Source organism: Solanum pennellii, chromosome 7, assembly GCF_001406875.1.
Source record: "Solanum pennellii chromosome 7, SPENNV200".
Classification (NCBI taxonomy): domain Eukaryota; kingdom Viridiplantae; phylum Streptophyta; class Magnoliopsida; order Solanales; family Solanaceae; genus Solanum; species Solanum pennellii.
In genome coordinates, this window is record NC_028643.1 from 52,234 (window position 1) to 71,360 (window position 19,127).

Below are 19,127 nucleotides of genomic sequence, written 5' to 3' on the forward strand. Positions count from 1 at the left end.
GCATTTACAAACATCTGGTTCAATTGAATATACAACCTTTCCAATGTCTATGAAAATTTCGAAAATCAAAATATAAAGAATAAAAAAAGTAGAAGATGAATGAGAAAATGTGAAGTGAATAACACATATTTATTGTTTAAGCAGGAGATATAGCTTCGTGTGAGGAAGAAAGAGACGTAGATTCACGCGAGGAGCTAGTAAAAAGAATTAGCGCACCCCACTAATTTATCGTTGCACTACTGACTTGGCTTAGCGCATCCACTAAAATAATTATAAAGCTTATTTTACATAATCACTTATCAAAATTTTTTGGGAGTATAACGTCATACTCAACATTCTCAAATCTCTAGATGACCAAAAGATTCGATTTGTGTTATAAATTGACAAATCTTTGAAGAATCGTGAAAAAATAATATATGTGTTTCTTATTAGTTTTTCAATATTGTTCACAACAAAGGAATATACGAGGGGAAGGTCCATCACAGTAGCTTGCTGTCGGACCATTAAGCCTCGCACACCCCATCAATTCTAGGTTGTAAACCTTTCTTTCAATTGTTTGTTGAAGGAATTTCTTGCAGATCCAGGAAAAATATATTAGTGTGTAGGTTTTTTTGTTGAATTAATCTTTAATATTTATGAAGCAAGATCGATACGTTACGTGTGGAAAATGTTACATAGGCAACAAAATTGTAATTTTACATTTGTTGTTTTTTCAATCTTATTTTGGATTAATGAACCTTAGGAATAGACAATGAATCTCAGTAAACTTGTTATGTCATCTGTATAATTTATCAACCTGTTGTAGGATATATAAATGATTAAATGATGCTTGCTCAAGTGGTTGAGCATCTTCGGTTCGAGTCATGTTGGAGGGTAAGTGACATTAATATTGATACTCCTCGGTGGGGTCGGAAAAATAACTTCTTCTTTGAAACTATTTTGCAGCCAACAATACGTTAACTGAACAAAAATTTCATTTACTGCACTTTCATAAAAAAAATATATACTATAGACTATTAATGGGATTGAATTATTAGTTATATATAAAAGTATAGAGGCAATTCAAGTCCCACATTGACTGCAAAGAGAGATTTTATGTAGCAACTAACATATAAAATAGTGCGGCATAAGTCATTAGAATTCATACCTTTCTCGGCCTTTTGGCTAAGATCAAGTGTAGTATCTGTTCTTATCAGTTTAATATCTGATATGTGAGTCATTGACTCACACGATATTAACTCTATTTTTTTAGGGGGAAAGTCCACCACGATAGCTTGCTATCGGGACCTTCAAGAGTCGCCTTGGTGTTGCACTACTGCCTTGGCCTGGCTCACCCCACCAATTCTAGTTCTAAAAATCATTTTGGTTCACAATAGCACACAATTTGTCCCTTCTAATATTGGGCAGTTTGATCCATAAAAGCTCATACCCAATGCATTAAAATAAAATCAGATACTGAACTACATTTTAGCAGAACTCATAAAATCTTGAGACCAATGTTAAATGGGTGACCAAAAGTAGAATAATTTGATTCTCGTGTTGTAATCTCTAACGACATTATTGCCAGAGTCAATTATAACAATTTGATTCTCATGTTGTAATCTCTAACGACATTGATAATAATAGTGGAAAAAGGAGTGGCTCAGATGTGTTATTTTTGTCATTTTATTAACATTAAGACATGGTGAAAGACCCAAAGTTTTCACATTTGCACAATTATCTTCATGGCACTCAAACTATACCAATCAGGAATCGAATCCGGGTCTGTACAGTAGCAGGGTACTATTCTACCACTAGACTACTAGTGCTTAGATATTATAATACTTCATTCGTTTCTATTTAGAAACCAACTAACTATACTAGGGATGTCATATAAAAAGAAACGGAGGGAGTATATTTCATCTTTTGTACTAGCAGCAAAGTACAAGCCCTAAAATATTTTATATCCAATAAATTGAAAATGCATGATCATGTGTAGTATCTGCTCATATTAGTATAATATCTTAGATTAAACTTCATTTTGAACTTTTCAATTTTTTTTATAGTAATTAGCGGTGTGCAATTCAGTTCGATTTTATAAATTAATAGTTTGATCTATTAGTTTTTGATTTTTAAATATGCTAAATCATTAACAAAATCAATAAGATATTCTTTATCAGTTTTCAGTTTATCCAATAAGAAAATGTTCGTAAAATAAATTTATGATTTCTCACTTTTCTAACAATTTGGCACGAGACTGTGAGAAAAACAGTTATAAATGCTTTGATATAGTGAAACAGGAAATATAATGAAAAATTACATCAATAATAATAGATGTAGTATGAAGGCTACAACAACATGTTACATAATAATTTCTAACGTGAACTAGAAGTATTATGACGCGTGAAGTGTTTAGACTGTAGTATAGAGTACTGATATAGTGTCTAATTATGTTAACTTATTAATATTTAATATTCATGAAGGGCATAGTAATATCTTACTGTCGTCTTAATGAGTTAACCCATACTAAAAATCGATACCAAATTGATAACCGAGTAAGTTTTTCTTATAACACCATTAAAAATTTGTTAACCCAATAATATAATTTTGTGTTTCTTATTAGAAACATTTGGGAAGCTGTCTATGAAATCTCAAAGAAATAAAACTAACATGACAAGTAATCAACTGTTAGTGTCAGCAGAATTGTTGAAACTATTTTGCAACCAACAAAATATAAAATGTTTCATACACTGTGTTTTTGATCAAAAATTATAATTATAGATATAATTAATGGGACTGAATCAGTTTAACATAAAGTATAAAAGCTCTTCAAGTCCCACATTGACTAGAAAGAGAGATTTTATGCAACAAGTGACATATAGAATAGTGAGTCATAACACATGAAAAATCATACCTTTCTCGGCCTTTTGGCTAAGATCAAGTGTAGTATCTGTTCTTATCAGTTTAATATCTGATATGTGAGTTATCAGCTCACATGATATTAACTCTATTTTTTGAGGGGGAAGGTCCACCACGGTAGCTTGCTATCGGGACCTTCAAGAGTCGTCTAGGCGTTGCACTACTGCCTTGGCCTGGCACACCCCACCAATTCTAATTCTAAAAACTTTTGTTACAAAATAGTACACAGTTTGTCCCTTCTAATATTTGGATATTTGATCCATAAGAGCTCTTTCTATGCCCCATTCCGAGTAACACTTTTTAACTAACCCTAAATAAAGTTTTAGCAGAGTCAATTTTAGTAGGGAAAAGAGTCTGATATACCCCTCAATGGGTCTGACCCTTCAATTTTTTCATTTGGAGCTGATATACCACTCGTTATGAAAGTGACTCATATATGTCCTTACCGTTATACAAATGGCTCACATATACCCCTGTTGTTACAAAATGGCTCACATATACCCTTCAATTAACGGAAGTTAAAAAAATTAGTTTTAAATTTATATTTATTACTTTTAATTTTTCAAAAAAATTATTAGGGTATATATGATTCTTCTATCAAAGTTCAAGGTATATTTTAATTTTTTTAATACATAAATTATTTTTTGACTTCTTTTATTATAATTATTTGAGTTTCTTATTCTTATTTTATTTTTTCTTTCATTCCTTTGTTTAAAGAAAAAAAATTTAAACTATTTTTTTTGTCTATATTGTAATTTAATTTTTATATTGGAAGAAAAAAAATTGGTCATCTACAATAAGTTTTACAAGAATATTAGTGAAACATAAATAAATTTGATTATCAAAATAATAATTCTAAATTAGTCATTGAAACAAAAAAAAGTCAAAAAAATATGTTTGATGAGGATTAAATTTACTCATATGAGATTATATATTATAGAAAAAAATAATTAAAGTTAGATTAAAATTATCCTTTTTTTCATTTCCGTTAGAGGAAAAGGGTATATGTGAGCCATTTGTTTATAAGTAGGGGTATATATGAGTCACTTTCATAACAAGGGGTATATCAACTCCAAATGACAAAGTCAAGGGGTATATCAGACCCTTTTCCCATTTTAGTATGATCCGATATATAATAGGATCGAATTCGATTTCCCATCTAGTAATCTCCAACAACATTAAAAAATAATAATGGAAAAAGAGAGGCTCAATGTACCAGAGGGGAGTTGAACCTGGGTCTGTACTGTGACAAGGTATTACTCTACCACTAGACAATTCGTGCTTGATATTTAAAGAAAATTATTTTACCTACATAGTCGCAAAGTATCTCCTCTAATGTAAGATCACGTGTAACATCTGTTCATATTAGTATATACATTAAACTCTATTTTTGAGGGGGATATACATAGGATAGCTTGCTATTGGGATTCGGGACCTTCAAGTGTCCTTTGGCGTTGCACTTCGTTTATCGATTTTTTGGAACTATAAAAGGTCATTCTCAACATTATCAAAAGATTCAATGTGTGTTATTAATCGACAAATCTTTAAAGATTCATGAAAAATAATTTGTGTTTCTTATTAGTTTTCAATATTTATTCACAACAAAGGAATATGAGGAGAAGGTTCATTACAGTAGCTTGCTATCAGGACCTTTAAACGTAGCCTAGGTGTTGCACTACTACCTTGGCTTGGCGCACTGTTTCTTCGAGATTCAGGACAAATATATTAGTACTTAGGATTTTTGTTCAAGTTATTATCAACCTTTTAACATTATTGAAGCAAGATCGATACGTTGCGGTGGAAAATGTTATGTCAACAAATTGAATTTTATATTTCTTGTTTTCTATCTTATTAGCTAAACTTGTTCTATCCAGATGACTTTTATAAGCAATTTGTATAATTAATATTTAGCAAATTTCAGCAACATTATTGAAACTATTTTGCAGCCAACAAAATGTAAATTGTTTTACTCACTACTCTTTGATCAATGGAATTACTAGTTTAATATATACAAGCTCTTCTAGTCCCACACTGCCTAGAAAGAAAGATTTTATGTAACCAAGTAACAAATAAAATAGCGCGGCATAACACATGGAAAATCATACCTTTCTCGGCCTTTTGGCTAAGATCAAGTGTAGTATCTGTTCTTATCAGTTTAATATCTGATATGTGAGTCATCGACTCACATGATATTAACTCTATTTTTTTAGGGGAAAGATTCATCACGATAGCTTGCTATTGGGACCTTCAAGAGTCGCCTTGGTGTTGCACTACTGCCTTGGCCTGGCTCACCCCACCAATTCTAGTTCTAAAAAACCTTTTGATTTATAGCACTACATAATTTTGGGCAGTTTGATACAAGTTGAACATTTTATTTGAAATCAGATATGAACTAATGTTTCAACCTAGTATTTGGCACCATTTTTTTTCAGTAAGATGTACTGTACAATTACTAAAGATAACAGGTAACCTTATAATGTGTAAATCTACTCAGTTTGATCTCCCATCTTGTATCTCCAACGACATTTAATAATAATAGTGGAAAAAGAGAGGGCTCAAGATGCGATGTTTTGTTGTCTATTATCAGACAAGGTGAGGACCCAAGTTCTCATACACTTCGCAATTTATCTTCACAGCGCTCACAATTAATGCACCAGCCGGGAATCGAACCCGGGTCTGTACCGTGGCAGGGTACTATTCTACCACTAGACCACTGGTGCTAGATATTTTAAGAATTCCATTTTGTATAATTAGTGTCAAAGTACTACCCCTAAAATCTATGATATCAATAAATTGAAATGTAAGATTAAGTGTAGTATCTGTTCTTATCAATATAATAATAGTAATAAAAAAAATTGTGTAGAAACGGCTTTTTTAGTCCCTATATTAAAGCTATATTCTTATTTTAGTCCTTTTGTAATCTAACTTAGCACTATTAACCTTCAGTTATATCAAGTGAGTGATTTTGATCCTTCAATTAACATATTCAAAAAAAAAAATTAACAGAGAGTTCACTGCTAAAAGGGATAGTTCGGATATTTCATTTTAATTCTGTCTTTTTTAAAAACAAGTTAAGTCTTCCATGCTCTATCTTGAAGAACAAGCTCATCAATTTGAGCTACAATTTCAACAACTTGATAGGCATTAACCCTCCCTCTCACATCGACGAACGATAGATTTGCAGCGAAAATTATTTTTGAAAATTGTATGTTTTCTCAAGCAATAACTTTAAAAATACTCGAATTACTCCTTTTAGCAGTGAATTCTCTGTTAACTTTTTCGGATCTGTTAGTTGAAGGATTAAAATCACTCACTTGATATAATTGAAGGTCAATAGTGCTAAGTTAGATAACACAAGAACAAAAATAAGAAATTAGCTTTAATATGGGGACTAAAAATGCCGTTTTCCCAAAAACTATTGAGGTCAATCGGGATAAATATTGCTCTTATGAATAGTTACCTTACTTCAACTATATCGTTGTACCATGCGACTTGGAGCAATGCTCATTTCATTTCTATGACGCCTAGTATTGTTGACTCCAAAAGTTCTATTACAATCAAATTGAATGGAAAAGGTTGCTAATATGACTCATCGCCCAATGGAAAATTGCAGTTCTAAGAGCAACTTTTTTTAAAAAAAATTATTTGTATGAATTTTTCGTTAAGATCTAAGAGCATCGCTATATATGAAAAATAACTGAGATGTCACATATTTTAAAAAATGCATATTCAATTGCAGTTCATGAAATAAGCCACAATTTTTGTTCTAAAATATTATTAGGGTCCGTCTGTAACGAGGCAAACTCCAATTGTTTTTTTTTTTAAAACAATATTGCGTTTCATTGAGTTATGAGCGCACTCTAATTTATTTATTTATTTATTTTTAGAAACTTGATCTAACTAAGACAAGCAAAACGTTTACGTTTCTATTTTTATGAGTAGTCTGCTCACAAAAAATAATTGCATCTATTATTTCCTGAAATAACAAAACAAGAATCAACTGAATACCAAATATATCAACTTAATTTTATTTTTTTTACTTTGAACATACATAACTCCAAAACTTGCGATCAAGATTTCTTGGAGTCCTCGATGTTTTCATTTACAATACTATTTGCATTTATAAACATCTGGTTCAATTGAATATACAACCTTTCCAATGTCTATCAAATTTCGAAAATCAAAATATAAAGAGTAAAAAAAGTAGATATATTTATTGTTTAAGAGGAGATATAGCTTCATGTGAGGAAGAAAGAGACGTAGATTCACGCGAGGAGCTAGTAAAAAGAATTAGCGCACCCCACTAATTTATCATTGCACTACTGACTTGGCTTTTAATTTCAGCAAAATTGTTGAAACTATTTTGCAGCCAACAAAACTTTAGCAGAACAAAATTTTCATTTACTGCACTTTGATTTAAAATCATATTATAGATGATTACTGTGATTATATACAAAAATATAGAGGCTATTCAAATCCCACACTGACTGCAAAGAGAGATTTTATGTAACAACTAACATATAAAATAGTGCGGCATAACAAATGGAAAATCATACCTTTCTCGGCCTTTTGGCTAAGATCAAGTGTAGTATCTGTTCTTATCAGTTTAATATCTGATATGTGAGTCATCGACTCACACGATATCAACTCTATTTTTTGAGGGGAAAGGTTCACCACGGTAGCTTGCTATCGGGACCTTCAAGAGTCGCCTTGGTGTTGCACTACTGCCTTGGCCTGGCTCACCCCACCAATTCTACTTCTAAAAAACCTTTTGGTTCACAATAGCACACAATTTGTCCCTTCTAATATTGGCAGTTTGATCCATAAAAGCTCATACCCAATGCATTAAAATAAAATCAGATACTGAACTACATTTTAGCAAAACTCATAAAATCTTGTAAATGGTGACCAAAAGTATAATAATTCGATTTTCATGTTATAATAATTCGACTTTCAGATGAAACATCTCAATCATAACGAAAATTCCCAAAAAGTCCTTGTTAACCAATGGGACGATCAACTTGATGTCATTCGGGAAGAATTCGTTTATACAGAAAGTTTGATCTTCTCCAAAATTAATTAGTAGTTAATATGAAGTACTACTTGCACTTCCAATTCTAGTACTAAGTTTTTTTTTTTGTGTGTATAAATCTACTCTTTGATTTGATCTCATGTTAAGTATTGATATTTGCATTTAGAATATTAATCAAGAGCATTAATATTATCTTTAATTATATTTACAACATATTCTTGATCTAGTTCCCCCTATGTTCTTTTTTCTTTCATATACTCATCTTTGTTTTTAATTAAAAATCATCTTTTTTTCTTTTTGTCTGTATCACTACAAGAAAATTGTGAATTAGATAGGATTTTTCAGCAAATTAGTGTGAAAATTTGTAGGAAAACAAATTTCCTGCAATATTTTATACTGTAATCCTCATGTAATTCACAATTTTTTTTTGTAGTATATCATCGAGACACGCGAAAAGACGGTCACACATCCCCCCAGAAATCTGTATGATAGTTTCAGATTCTCTGGAATTTACCAAAAAAAACAAAAAGGTGTCTTTTCCTATTACTCACTTGTAGATCAATGAATCAACATCAAGAAAAGAAGTACCTTATAACTGCTCACATATACAACAACAAAATACAAACAATAAGTGGAAGATTAACATCTTTGAATCTTTTTCTTTTTTTCTAGGAGAAATAAACTTAGATGGACCGCGAACTCGAATCCTGGCTGTCATTTCTGTCAAATCGGCGAGAAGACAGTGTATATGCACAGTATATTACTGTCTCCTTCCGTTCCTCAAATAATCCATTCTAATTGCCCAAAGCTGCTCCCCAACGATCTTCATATCTGGACGATCTTTTCGTGTAGGTGCTGCACACTGGATGGCTAAACCAAACATTTTCACTAGTATCTCCCCATTTACGGATTCCTTCATTAGAGGGTCCAACATCTCAAATACGCTACCTTCGTTGTACTTCCTAAAAACCTGCATATGCACACCCGATAAGAGCTAGTATAGGGACTCGTTTCTATGTTATTCGATACTAACTACATGCTCTCTCATTCTCTAAATGCCTAAATTGCTCGGATCCTTCAAAATGTAGACTGTCCGATCCTTCAAAAGTTATTCATTTTTGGAAGATCAAAGGAAAGATGTCGGAGAAAGTAACAGGCTGTAGACACAATTAGCACATCTAACAGAAATAAGCTATAATTAACTATGAACAGAGATGATCGGTAGAGCCAACAAAATAAGATTTATTCAAATTAACTTAACGAGGAAAAAGAGCTTACCCATCTAAGTGTCACCCTCTCATCAGGAGGTCTTCTAAGCTCCACAGGACGACGACCCGTTAGCACTTCTAATAACAATACCCCAAATGAGTAGACATCACTTTTTGGTGTGAGTTGATATGTTTTCATGTACTCAGGGTCAAGGTAACCAACTGTGCCTTTCACTTGGGTTGAAACATGTGTTTTATCAGCGTCTGAGCCTCCAAGCCTGGCAAATCCAAAATCTGCAACCTTGGCACGCATGCTCTCTGTCAGGAGAATGTTTGATGACTTCACATCTCTATGGATAATTTGCTTTTCTGTGGAAAACAAAAATAGGATTGCGTCAAATTTAGATGATCGAACTAGACCGGAGGACCAAAACTAAAAACAGCACCCACTCTGATCAAAACATTTGAATCCTGGTTTAAAAGAACGGATTATGAAATTTTGAAGCTCAACACATAGGAGCTACCGGATAAATACGAAGGCTTCGTAAACTATACTTGTCCGTCTTGAAAGCTAAGAATGAAAAGATCTCGCTAAACGAATCTATCATCTTTTCCCATTTCGTCATCTTTATTTATTGATCAGTAAAGGAGTTTCAAGCACCAATAAACCATTGAGAAAAGAGAATAACTAGTGATGAACAGTAGTGTACCAGCATATAGATGGAGGTAAGTTAGGCCATGAGCAATGTCAATTGCAATTTCAAGTCGCTGATGGAAATCTAAGATTTTTCCACGTCCACCTGCCAGAGAACTCAAAATTACTGTCTCCACATTTTTACCAGAGTGGAAGTTGTGGTTAATGAACTAAGTTCAAGAAATGCCATACCATCTAGATGTTCACGTAGTGTACCATTAGCTACGTATTCCGTAATGATGAGGCGTTCATTTCCCTTATCAACAAAACCAAGAAGCCTGACTAAGTTTCGGTGCTCAATTTTTGCCAAAAGCTCAACTTCACTTCTAAATTCATTGCTCAAAGCATCAAAATGCTCCTGTAAAATATTTAGATATTAGAATAATGAAGTTTTTTCCCTCAGATAAACTAGATATTAATAGCTAAAATAAAGGAACAAGAAAGAAAAGCCAATCTTACCTCCTACAGAAGTGATTTAATATTTGGCACAAATATCTAAAATTTCATATCATTTCACCGCTAATACTTAATACTATAATCAGGCCTTTGATCTTAATTCATTGCATTTGAGCTTATATTGGTTTATTTTGATGTCTTAGGCACATTTTGAATTGGGAGCTAGAAGGATTAAAATGAGCAAGGAAGGATCAATGTCGCATAGTGTCGCATGGGAGAAGTGCAAAAAGCATATGAGGCAGCTGGCAACAGTGTGCGAGTAACCACTTGCATCGCAGAAGTGCCGCATCACTACTTGTCTGTGCCATGGCATAGGTGCCACATAGGCATCGCGAGAAAATTGGTCGTCTGATGTTTGTTAAGGCGTGTGTGCCTCCCTAAGCTCTGCATATTTGTCCTTGATCAATTGTTAGTGTTAGATTCATTAGTTTTATCATCCTTGAAGTAGTTGATAAATGAAAATCACTCTTTGGGGAAATTACTCTATTAACAATTTGGTAATAGTTAAGACTCATAATTGTTTATCACAAGTCTATGTCGGTTCGACACCTCGACTTTTGAATCACTATATTACTTGTACGACCACATATAAGTTGGGCATTTGGGACCAACATGGTTACCCATGAGAACTCAAGCAACAAAATATGAAAAGATAGATAGCTATCAACCATGAGTATATGAAAAGATAGATATGAAAAATGGGAAGAAATCATAGAGTATTTTGTCTCTGCAGAGATTTAAATCTGAGAGCTCATGGTTCTCAACCCACCTCATTGACCACTAGGCACACTCTTGGATGCAAATTAGGAAAATTATTGACACGGCTAAGATCACAATCCCTAAACATCCCTTGTAATATATATATGTATATATATACATATATATATATATAGATATATATATATATAAATAAATTATTGATATGGCTTAGATCACATTCCTAATACTTTCCTTATATATAGAGAAAGGTTTGGAATCCTTATTATTGTGTAACCATATATAAGAATTAATTTCCTTTCCTCTTCAAGATTACTTCTCTTTCATCTTTAGGGTTACTTGTAAACACTATCTAAAACCCAACATGCTTAAGGGAATAATCAAGCAATTCATTCCCAACATCTCTTATTTTCTTCCTTCGTTACATGGTATAAGAGCATTAAAGAACTTGGTACAGACTCAAATAGCTTCCGCTATAGGCCTGCGATGCTAGTCAAGGTGTGTCGCTCGTCTTACTTTCATCCCCTCAGTGTCGCTCCCCTCTCAAAATCAGTGCTCATCTCCTCGATCAAGCATCATTCATCTCTCCGGCGACCATTATGGTGACAATCTTTCTTCTTTTAAAAAAAATGATACAAAAATTCTCCACCATATATAGGAACTGGACTAATAAGAAAAATTTCTACCACACCAAAAAACAGTAGTTACAACAGAGGAACTAAATTAGCACATTGTTGTAGGCTTGCTTCAATTTATGGGTACTGTCTGGCCCCGAGATGACTCACAGTCACAGCCCACTGTCACACAACACTCCTGGTGAGCAGTCTCGGGGACAGGTAGCACCCATCAATCAAAGCAGCCTGCAACGATGCGCTAACATGATCTAATTTAGTTTGTTGCTGTTATAACTACTGTTTACTTGGTCGGATAGAACTATTTTCTTATCACAGTCCGGTTCCGGTATATGGTACAGGACTTTTATGTTGTTTCAGAAAGAAAAAGGAAAAACTGGAATCTTACCTTTCACCAGATGCAAGAGCGATTGAACACCTCATGTGACTGCAAGCTCAACCTAGTAAACAAAGTTTGCCTACTGACTCATTGCCAGCTCCAACAACATCATCTGCTTCAGTGGAGCATTCACCGAATGAAATTGGATATATTTGTGGCATGTTAGGAGCATACATATTGAATGCTCCAACTTGAGGAGGGAAGTGTTAAGAATTAGGAATCATTAATAAGGCAAGATCACATTTATATGTGTGTAGTTAGAAATAGGAATTACGTTTCTTATGTTTTTAGGATTATTTGCAAACACTATTTAAACCCCAGGATGCTTGAGTCAATAATCAACCAAACATTCCCAAAATCTCTTTCTTTTCTTTTTTTCTTTACAAAGAAAATTCCTAGTAAAAGTTAAAAGGATGGGGTTTGAAGATGCATTGAACAAGCCTCCCCTTGACCCCTTCTAGGTTCTAGCTTTATACCTCCCATGATGTACTCTTTCATTCATATCATATTGCACTCATCCTCGTTATACCAATAAGCACATTGAAATGGTGAAAGTTGGAGTTTCTCTCTTTTTTATGGATCTTGAGGTTGTTGTGGAATTAAGGTCTAAGTTGAAGTTCTCAAGTCTTCAACTTCCACTCACGAGTCTTCAATTTCCACAAGATCTTTTTCAAAAAACTACAACTACCCATAGTACGCACCCACAAGTATTTTCCAATTTCAATGTCATTCCACATTGCAAAAGAAGCAGCCAGCTAACTTCCCATTTCGACTTAACCATTCTCTGTCGTGCGGGTAACGTTTTGGTTTGTATTGTCACTCTGGGAAAGTCACAATAAGTCGTTTTTCTTCTTTGTAATTCCTATCTCTTTCCATTTGTCCGAAAATTGGAGTTCTTGCCTCAGCTTCTAAGTTGACTTGCATGTGTGTCTCAAGACTCACATCTGCTTTTGCCCATGTGTCACAAGAGTCACAATCTAGTGTATCTTCTAGGAAGCTAGGACTACTCACGGGTCCTTTGGCTTCCGAGGACACATTATACTTTTGGACATAAAATTAGTGCAAGCCATGTCTTAACTTTTTGCCCAAGCTCTATAAGAATGATGTGTCAACAGCTAGGAGCGGGGAACAGACGGGTCGGATCAAATATGAGTGAATGTAATCTAAAAATAGGTTGAACAAAAATAGGTAAAATTTTCTGACTCGCCTATATTTAACATGGATAAAAAATGGGTTAACCAACAGCTAATATGGACATCCATATTATCATCCATATTACTCGAGGTTTCAAGATTAATCAGGTAATAACACAAGCTAAAAGTCAAAATAAGCAGAGACTCTCAGAGAGCAAGAACTCCTGAAAAATGACAAGCCGACAAATGGGTATATTGATAATATGGATATTCATATTATCCATCTAGATATCCATTTTCCAGTGGATAATATCCATATTTGATCCATTTTTTAATGGTCTCGTATCCCACCCATATTTAATGGGTCGGATTACATGGTTAATTGTTTTTTAAAAAAAAAAACATTTTGCCAGCCCTAACTCTGTCCTAACAGAGTGAACGGTGGGACAGGAGTTTTTTATAAGATGTCTTTGTCCAACAATATTCCCTGGGGTCACCTATATCATATTTCTCTTCTAGCTCGTGGATTCTCTCTTATATCAAATTATAGCTGAAATTTTTTTGCCTTTCCTCCTCTTCATATGAACAACAATTCAAAAAGCTTCAAGCGATTACTAGGCATGTTCAGAATTTAAGAAGCTATGCCTTCTATAATAATATTGGTATAACCAAAAAGACATAATCATAGATAAAAACTGCGATGTGTCTTCAAATGAGAGTTCTTTGCCTACAAGAGAGGAAGCATAGAAGTCGAATAAACAAATTTTCTTCACAACCTAAATCACTGAGAGAATTATGACCAACAAGGCCTCACAACATCAACGACTAGATGATCAGCTGTAAGGCCTTTGCTATTTTATTTTTTTAATATGACTATGGTGTCGGGACCAGCTAGCATGCATCTTCATTATTTCACCCCACAAGTACAGGTACCGTGTTACTCTGTCTACCAAATCTTAGGCAGATGGGAAGAAATCACCAAATGTTTTTTGTCTCTGCGGGAATTTGAAACTGAGACATCACCGTTATCCTCACACTTCATTGACAACTAAGTCACACCGTTCTTTGCTGTATTTCCAACAACAAGGACAATATCCTAATCAATTCAAAGAATTACTAAACTAGGAGTCCATGATAATATGCTGGGAGGCCTTCGATCAATTCAAAATGCAAGTGAACTCTATTAACCCATTCCTTTAAATTGTATATCAGTTAATGCAACTTCAACTTAATAGTGAAAGCTTGTTCCAAATGGTTTTCTTAAAAAACCATCAAAAAAACATAACATATACTATAAGATTTGCAGATTTAAGACCACTAGACTAAATGGTAACTTACCTTCTTTGCGCGTTTAATGGCAACTGTTTGGCCATCTGGTAGTTGAGCTTTGTAGACCATTCCAAACCCTCCCTCTCCAATTTTTAGGGATGAAGAGAAATTTTGGGTAGCTTTAAGAGCCTGATTCATGTTGAGGTGAATGGAGCCAATTCTATTGAGTTTCGGAGACATGCTAAATCTAGAGGGACTAGGCGGCACTCGAAGTGGACTAGCTGGCACTCGTAGTGGACTGCCTGGTGCTTTTTCAGGAACAAAATTCATCTCCAAAGAAGACGCAGAGTCCACTGCAAGGTAAATATAATATCTTTATAAATAACCACCACATCCAACAAAGCATCAAGTATCAGACTTTCAGCAGAGATTCCAAATTAATCTTAAGTAGATACTAGACAGATACTATAGGAGTGACGTCATTGGAATATTCATCCGTCAGTACTTGAATTCAGAATCAGAAATGCCAGTTTTTAAATAAAGAAAGAAAGGCCCAAAAAAAGATGGCCATATTCTGTTTGCGCGCCAAGTAGCTGTACAGAAGAATGTAAAACGCTATAAACTGAATACAGGAACATTGAAACGGTCAACTCACTTGAATTAGGATCCTTCACAAGAGCAGATTGGTCCGTTTCCTTCTTCCTTGATCGACAACAAGGGCAAATTAAGCCACAGCATAGAATAAAAAATGCTGGTACTGCCATGAACAACTTTTTTGGGGTTACTGAAATATCATCAGCATGCTTTTCCTTGGCCTTCTGTGATGTATCATCGAAATTGTGTCTGTTGGATCCTTGTCTGACCAACTTGTGTATAAATTTTCTTCCAGACTTGAAATGCAACTCATCTGCAAGAAGTGTGGACTAAGTATATCACTACACAAATTATAAACAGCAAATATCCAATGGAAGCAATTAGGGGAAATACAGAAAAGTTAAATGATTTCTATGAAGAACGTCTTAAGAGTACTCTGGGAAACACATTTGAAAACAATATTGTAGCATACCAATCAATACGTCCAATCCACAATATTGAAACCCAACATTTTGGATAACGCAATGCTCTGCATGATCAAATTTGAGGGCTTTGCAGAATAAATCTTTATCTGCTAATATGCCATTTACATAAAATACTTGGCGATTTAGATCATCTGAATAGTCAACTCGGTAAATTTCACAAGCTTCTTTATGTCCCAGCAGCCGAGAAGCAAAAATTAGCGGAAATTGCAACAGCAACAGTAAACACAGCACAACTACAGCCATTTTCATTAAAAAGTGTCATAATTTCCCCATTTTGTAAAACCAAAATACACTGGTTCCATTACAAAATCTTTAGTAGTCACAATAAACAAGATACAAGCCAAGACTCCTCCTTTCCAAGTCAAGTCAAGAAGTCCAGTCAGAGTCACAAACCAATAAACAGGAACATTTGGTTCAGATAAGCATTAATCAGGCAGCATCAACCTCTGCAATCGACGTGGTGAAGAGTCAACTTTTTCTTCCAGTTCCAACAGGATCAAAGTGGAAACTACCTCACTCAACAATCAAAATAAGTACACAGTCCAGATTCCTTCAGACTTCAGCTAAACAATTGAACAGAACCCAATAACCAAGTCTTCCAATAGTTCAGAACTCCAATTTTCACAAGGAATTCAAGCTAAGCTCTAAGAAACAGCTACACTCCAATAGACAGTTCTTCTACAAAGATACCAGATAAGAAGATTCAATCACATACCCAATTACCAACCACTTAAACAAAACAAACCAGATCAAAAACACAAACACCCAATTCAGCAAAAAGCTAGAATTTTTACACTATGGGCATTAAAACTTGTCTTACCCCACTTCACCAAACAACCCAAATAACCAAACCAGAACAAGAAATCCCCAAATACACAAATACCCAAACACCCAATTCAGCAAAAATCTAGAATCTTTACACCATGGGCATTAAAAATAGTCTTACCCCACTTCACCAATCAACCCAAACAAACAAACCAGATCAAGAAACTCCCAAATACCCAATTCAGCAAAAAGCTAGAATCTTTACAATATGTGCATTAAAACTAGTCCTACCCACTTCACCAAACAATCCAAAAACACAAATCAGATCAAGAAAACCTCAAAAAACTAAACACCCAATTCTCCAAAAAGCTAGTATTTTCACCAACTTCACCTCACATACAACAAAACCCTGTAATATTTTGCAGTTGAAAACACAAAGATCACTGTTGACTTTATCATATATCCAAAAACCAGAAGCAAGAATCAGTGAATATGGATTGTGTATGAAGAGAAAAACAAACCTGCAAACTACATAAAGGCGGCTGAGGTTTCTTGTAGGCAATAATATTATAGAGATGAGTAAAAAGATTAGAGATGATTTTACCAAAATTTGGACAAGATGGGGGCTAGTGAGGTGAAAAATGGCTGTCAACTACGTAACATATGAAGTCAATGAATACGTATGCATTCAGACGGCTAAACGCTGAGGATTTTTGACTGTTCAAGAAACTCATTTGCCCACTCTCACTTCGATTTGCCGTATTATTTTGATGAGTATAATGTTTGTTGTTATCATAAATTACATATTTAATAACACAAAATAGAAATGAATCGAGAATTTGAAAATTTTGGATGTATCAAATATTATTTTTAGACTAAATTTAAAATAAAAATAACACGCTAATTGGATTTCGTTTATGATTTCTCTACCTTGTAGCAACAAGGTAAGAGAACTCTTATGTTATTTATGGGTATACGATTAATTAAATCCTAATTTTTGTTAATTTTTTAAAATAAATATACAAATATACTCATTATTTTTTTGAAAGTTAATAAGTGTACCTGCACTCCACCGAACAAGATGGATCCGCCTCTGATAAGGAAGGATAGGATAAGACGAAAATATAAGGCAATCATATCATCACATCAAGATCGATCATTATATGAAATGAAATTTTACATTGTTATGTAATGATGGATTAAATGGAACTTCTATAGTAAAATTTAAGTAACAGTAGTAGCAATTGATGGTTTTCATTGATAATTGTGGCAAATACATTATAGTAATAGTCAACAGTTGTTACTACAACAAAAATGATGATGAGCGGCAATTAATATGTATTTTTAGACGTAATTGTCACTCTTTGTGTATGTTCCTAAAGCCTTTAGCGATATTGGTTCTAATGACATTTAACTAACGCCGGTAAAAGCTTTATCACTCTTTATCAATATCAATATTTAAAACTGCTAAAAATTATTTTTATTATAGTATGCGTGAATATTAATGATATACGTATTTGATGGTATTGATATGTCATATTTAGAAGAAAAAAATTAAATAAATAGTACTTTAAAATATTAGGACTTTATTTTATAATTTTAAATTATCATTTTTACTTATTTATATTTGACTTATTATATTTTTTAAGAAAGAACAATCATTTATCTCTCCTATTAATAATAAGTCATCTAAATGTTGGAAAGGAGTAGTAACTTTTATAACTCTTGATTTTTCAAACTAAACGAGTAAAGTTAAATAACTATTTTTAATATACTGAAAAAATTAAAATGAATAGAGGGCCTATTTTTTAAAATTCGTTAAGTGATTAAAGAAACAAAGAATAATTAATTCAATATTCTCCCTTCGTTCCACTTGATTTATCATATTTTTATACACGCTACTTAAAAATCATAAATAAAAAATAGTTTAAATACTATTGTATTTTCATCTGTCTAATAAAATTGCACGTTATTTAAGAACAGAAAATTAGTAAATCTTATTTTAAGAGTATTTAATACTGAGAACAAAATAAAAAATAGCAATTCTAGTTTAGTTTCATAAAAATTAAAATAAATATTTTTAGGAAATTTGATGGTCAAAAACTCACCAATTTATAGTGGCACTATAAAGGGGGACCTCATTTTCGAATAATAATTGCCACTCATAAAATCCAAAAAAATAAACACTTTTAATAAATTAATAATAAATTCTTTTCGAGAATATTGTTGTTGTCCAACACAAAATATTAAAATATTCACATTAAATTATACAATTGGTTTAGTTTATTGTTGTTAATAGCCACAAATAAATTTTTGCCCTAAATACTTAAATTAATGACCCATAGCACCCCCTCTCTCTTCCTATTTTTAAAAAAGTGTTAAAATCTCACTACAAATGAAATTATTTTAAATTTAAATCGAATCGAAAAAAGTAGTAGCTTAATGTATCAATAGTATAAACATTGATTAAGATTTTAATAAAATGGGAAAGTGGGGCTTTTAATAAGTTTATTTGAAATATTTTGATAAGATTTTCATTGGTTAATTTGAGCTACATATCAAATAATTGAATATATTCTGAAATGGACTAAGCTAATAAATGACGGGTCAAAAATTTACCCAAATATGAACGAATTATGTTTTTATTGGTTAATTTTGTCACCTCTAAATAATATTACATCTAATAATTATAAGAAAATTTTACATTGTATAACAATCATATACTATGTATTATTAAAAAATACGTTTTTATTTAAAAATATTTTACTTTTCTAGTATCTCTCTCAATTTCGCTAGCATATTTTCTCTCTATTATTGCCTTTCTCCTTTATCACTGTGTTCTCTCCCCCCCCCCCCCCCCCCCCC

General features: G+C 33.1%; 1 protein-coding gene and 5 non-coding genes across 6 annotated transcripts; 4 read left to right on the forward strand and 2 right to left on the reverse strand.

The window, feature by feature from the left end:
* Positions 1-1,143: 1,143 nt before the first annotated feature.
* On the forward strand, positions 1,144-1,339 carry LOC114078159. Its single transcript, XR_003579701.1, has one exon. It is a non-coding gene; the product is annotated as a U2 spliceosomal RNA (small nuclear RNA).
* Positions 1,340-2,889: 1,550 nt separating this feature from the next.
* On the forward strand, positions 2,890-3,085 carry LOC114078158. Its single transcript, XR_003579700.1, has one exon. It is a non-coding gene; the product is annotated as a U2 spliceosomal RNA (small nuclear RNA).
* Positions 3,086-4,999: 1,914 nt separating this feature from the next.
* On the forward strand, positions 5,000-5,195 carry LOC114078162. The gene has a single exon (XR_003579705.1). It is a non-coding gene; the product is annotated as a U2 spliceosomal RNA (small nuclear RNA).
* Positions 5,196-5,547: 352 nt separating this feature from the next.
* Positions 5,548-5,618, reverse strand: TRNAG-GCC. Its single transcript has one exon. It is a non-coding gene; the product is annotated as a tRNA-Gly (tRNA).
* A 1,832-nt stretch (positions 5,619-7,450) lies between these two features.
* Positions 7,451-7,646, forward strand: LOC114078163. Its single transcript, XR_003579706.1, has one exon. It is a non-coding gene; the product is annotated as a U2 spliceosomal RNA (small nuclear RNA).
* Positions 7,647-8,439: 793 nt separating this feature from the next.
* On the reverse strand, positions 8,440-17,052 carry LOC107026175 (calmodulin-binding receptor-like cytoplasmic kinase 3). The gene is made up of 8 exons (XM_015227045.2): positions 16,784-17,052; positions 15,485-16,175; positions 15,074-15,325; positions 14,488-14,771; positions 10,025-10,190; positions 9,849-9,938; positions 9,209-9,507; positions 8,440-8,900 (listed from the first exon to the last, which is right to left on the reverse strand). The coding sequence occupies exons 2-8, from the start codon at positions 15,744-15,746 to the stop codon at positions 8,691-8,693; spliced, it is 1,563 nt and encodes a 520-aa protein (XP_015082531.1). The 5' UTR covers positions 15,747-16,175; positions 16,784-17,052; the 3' UTR covers positions 8,440-8,690.
* Between the last annotated feature and the right edge of the window lie 2,075 nt (positions 17,053-19,127).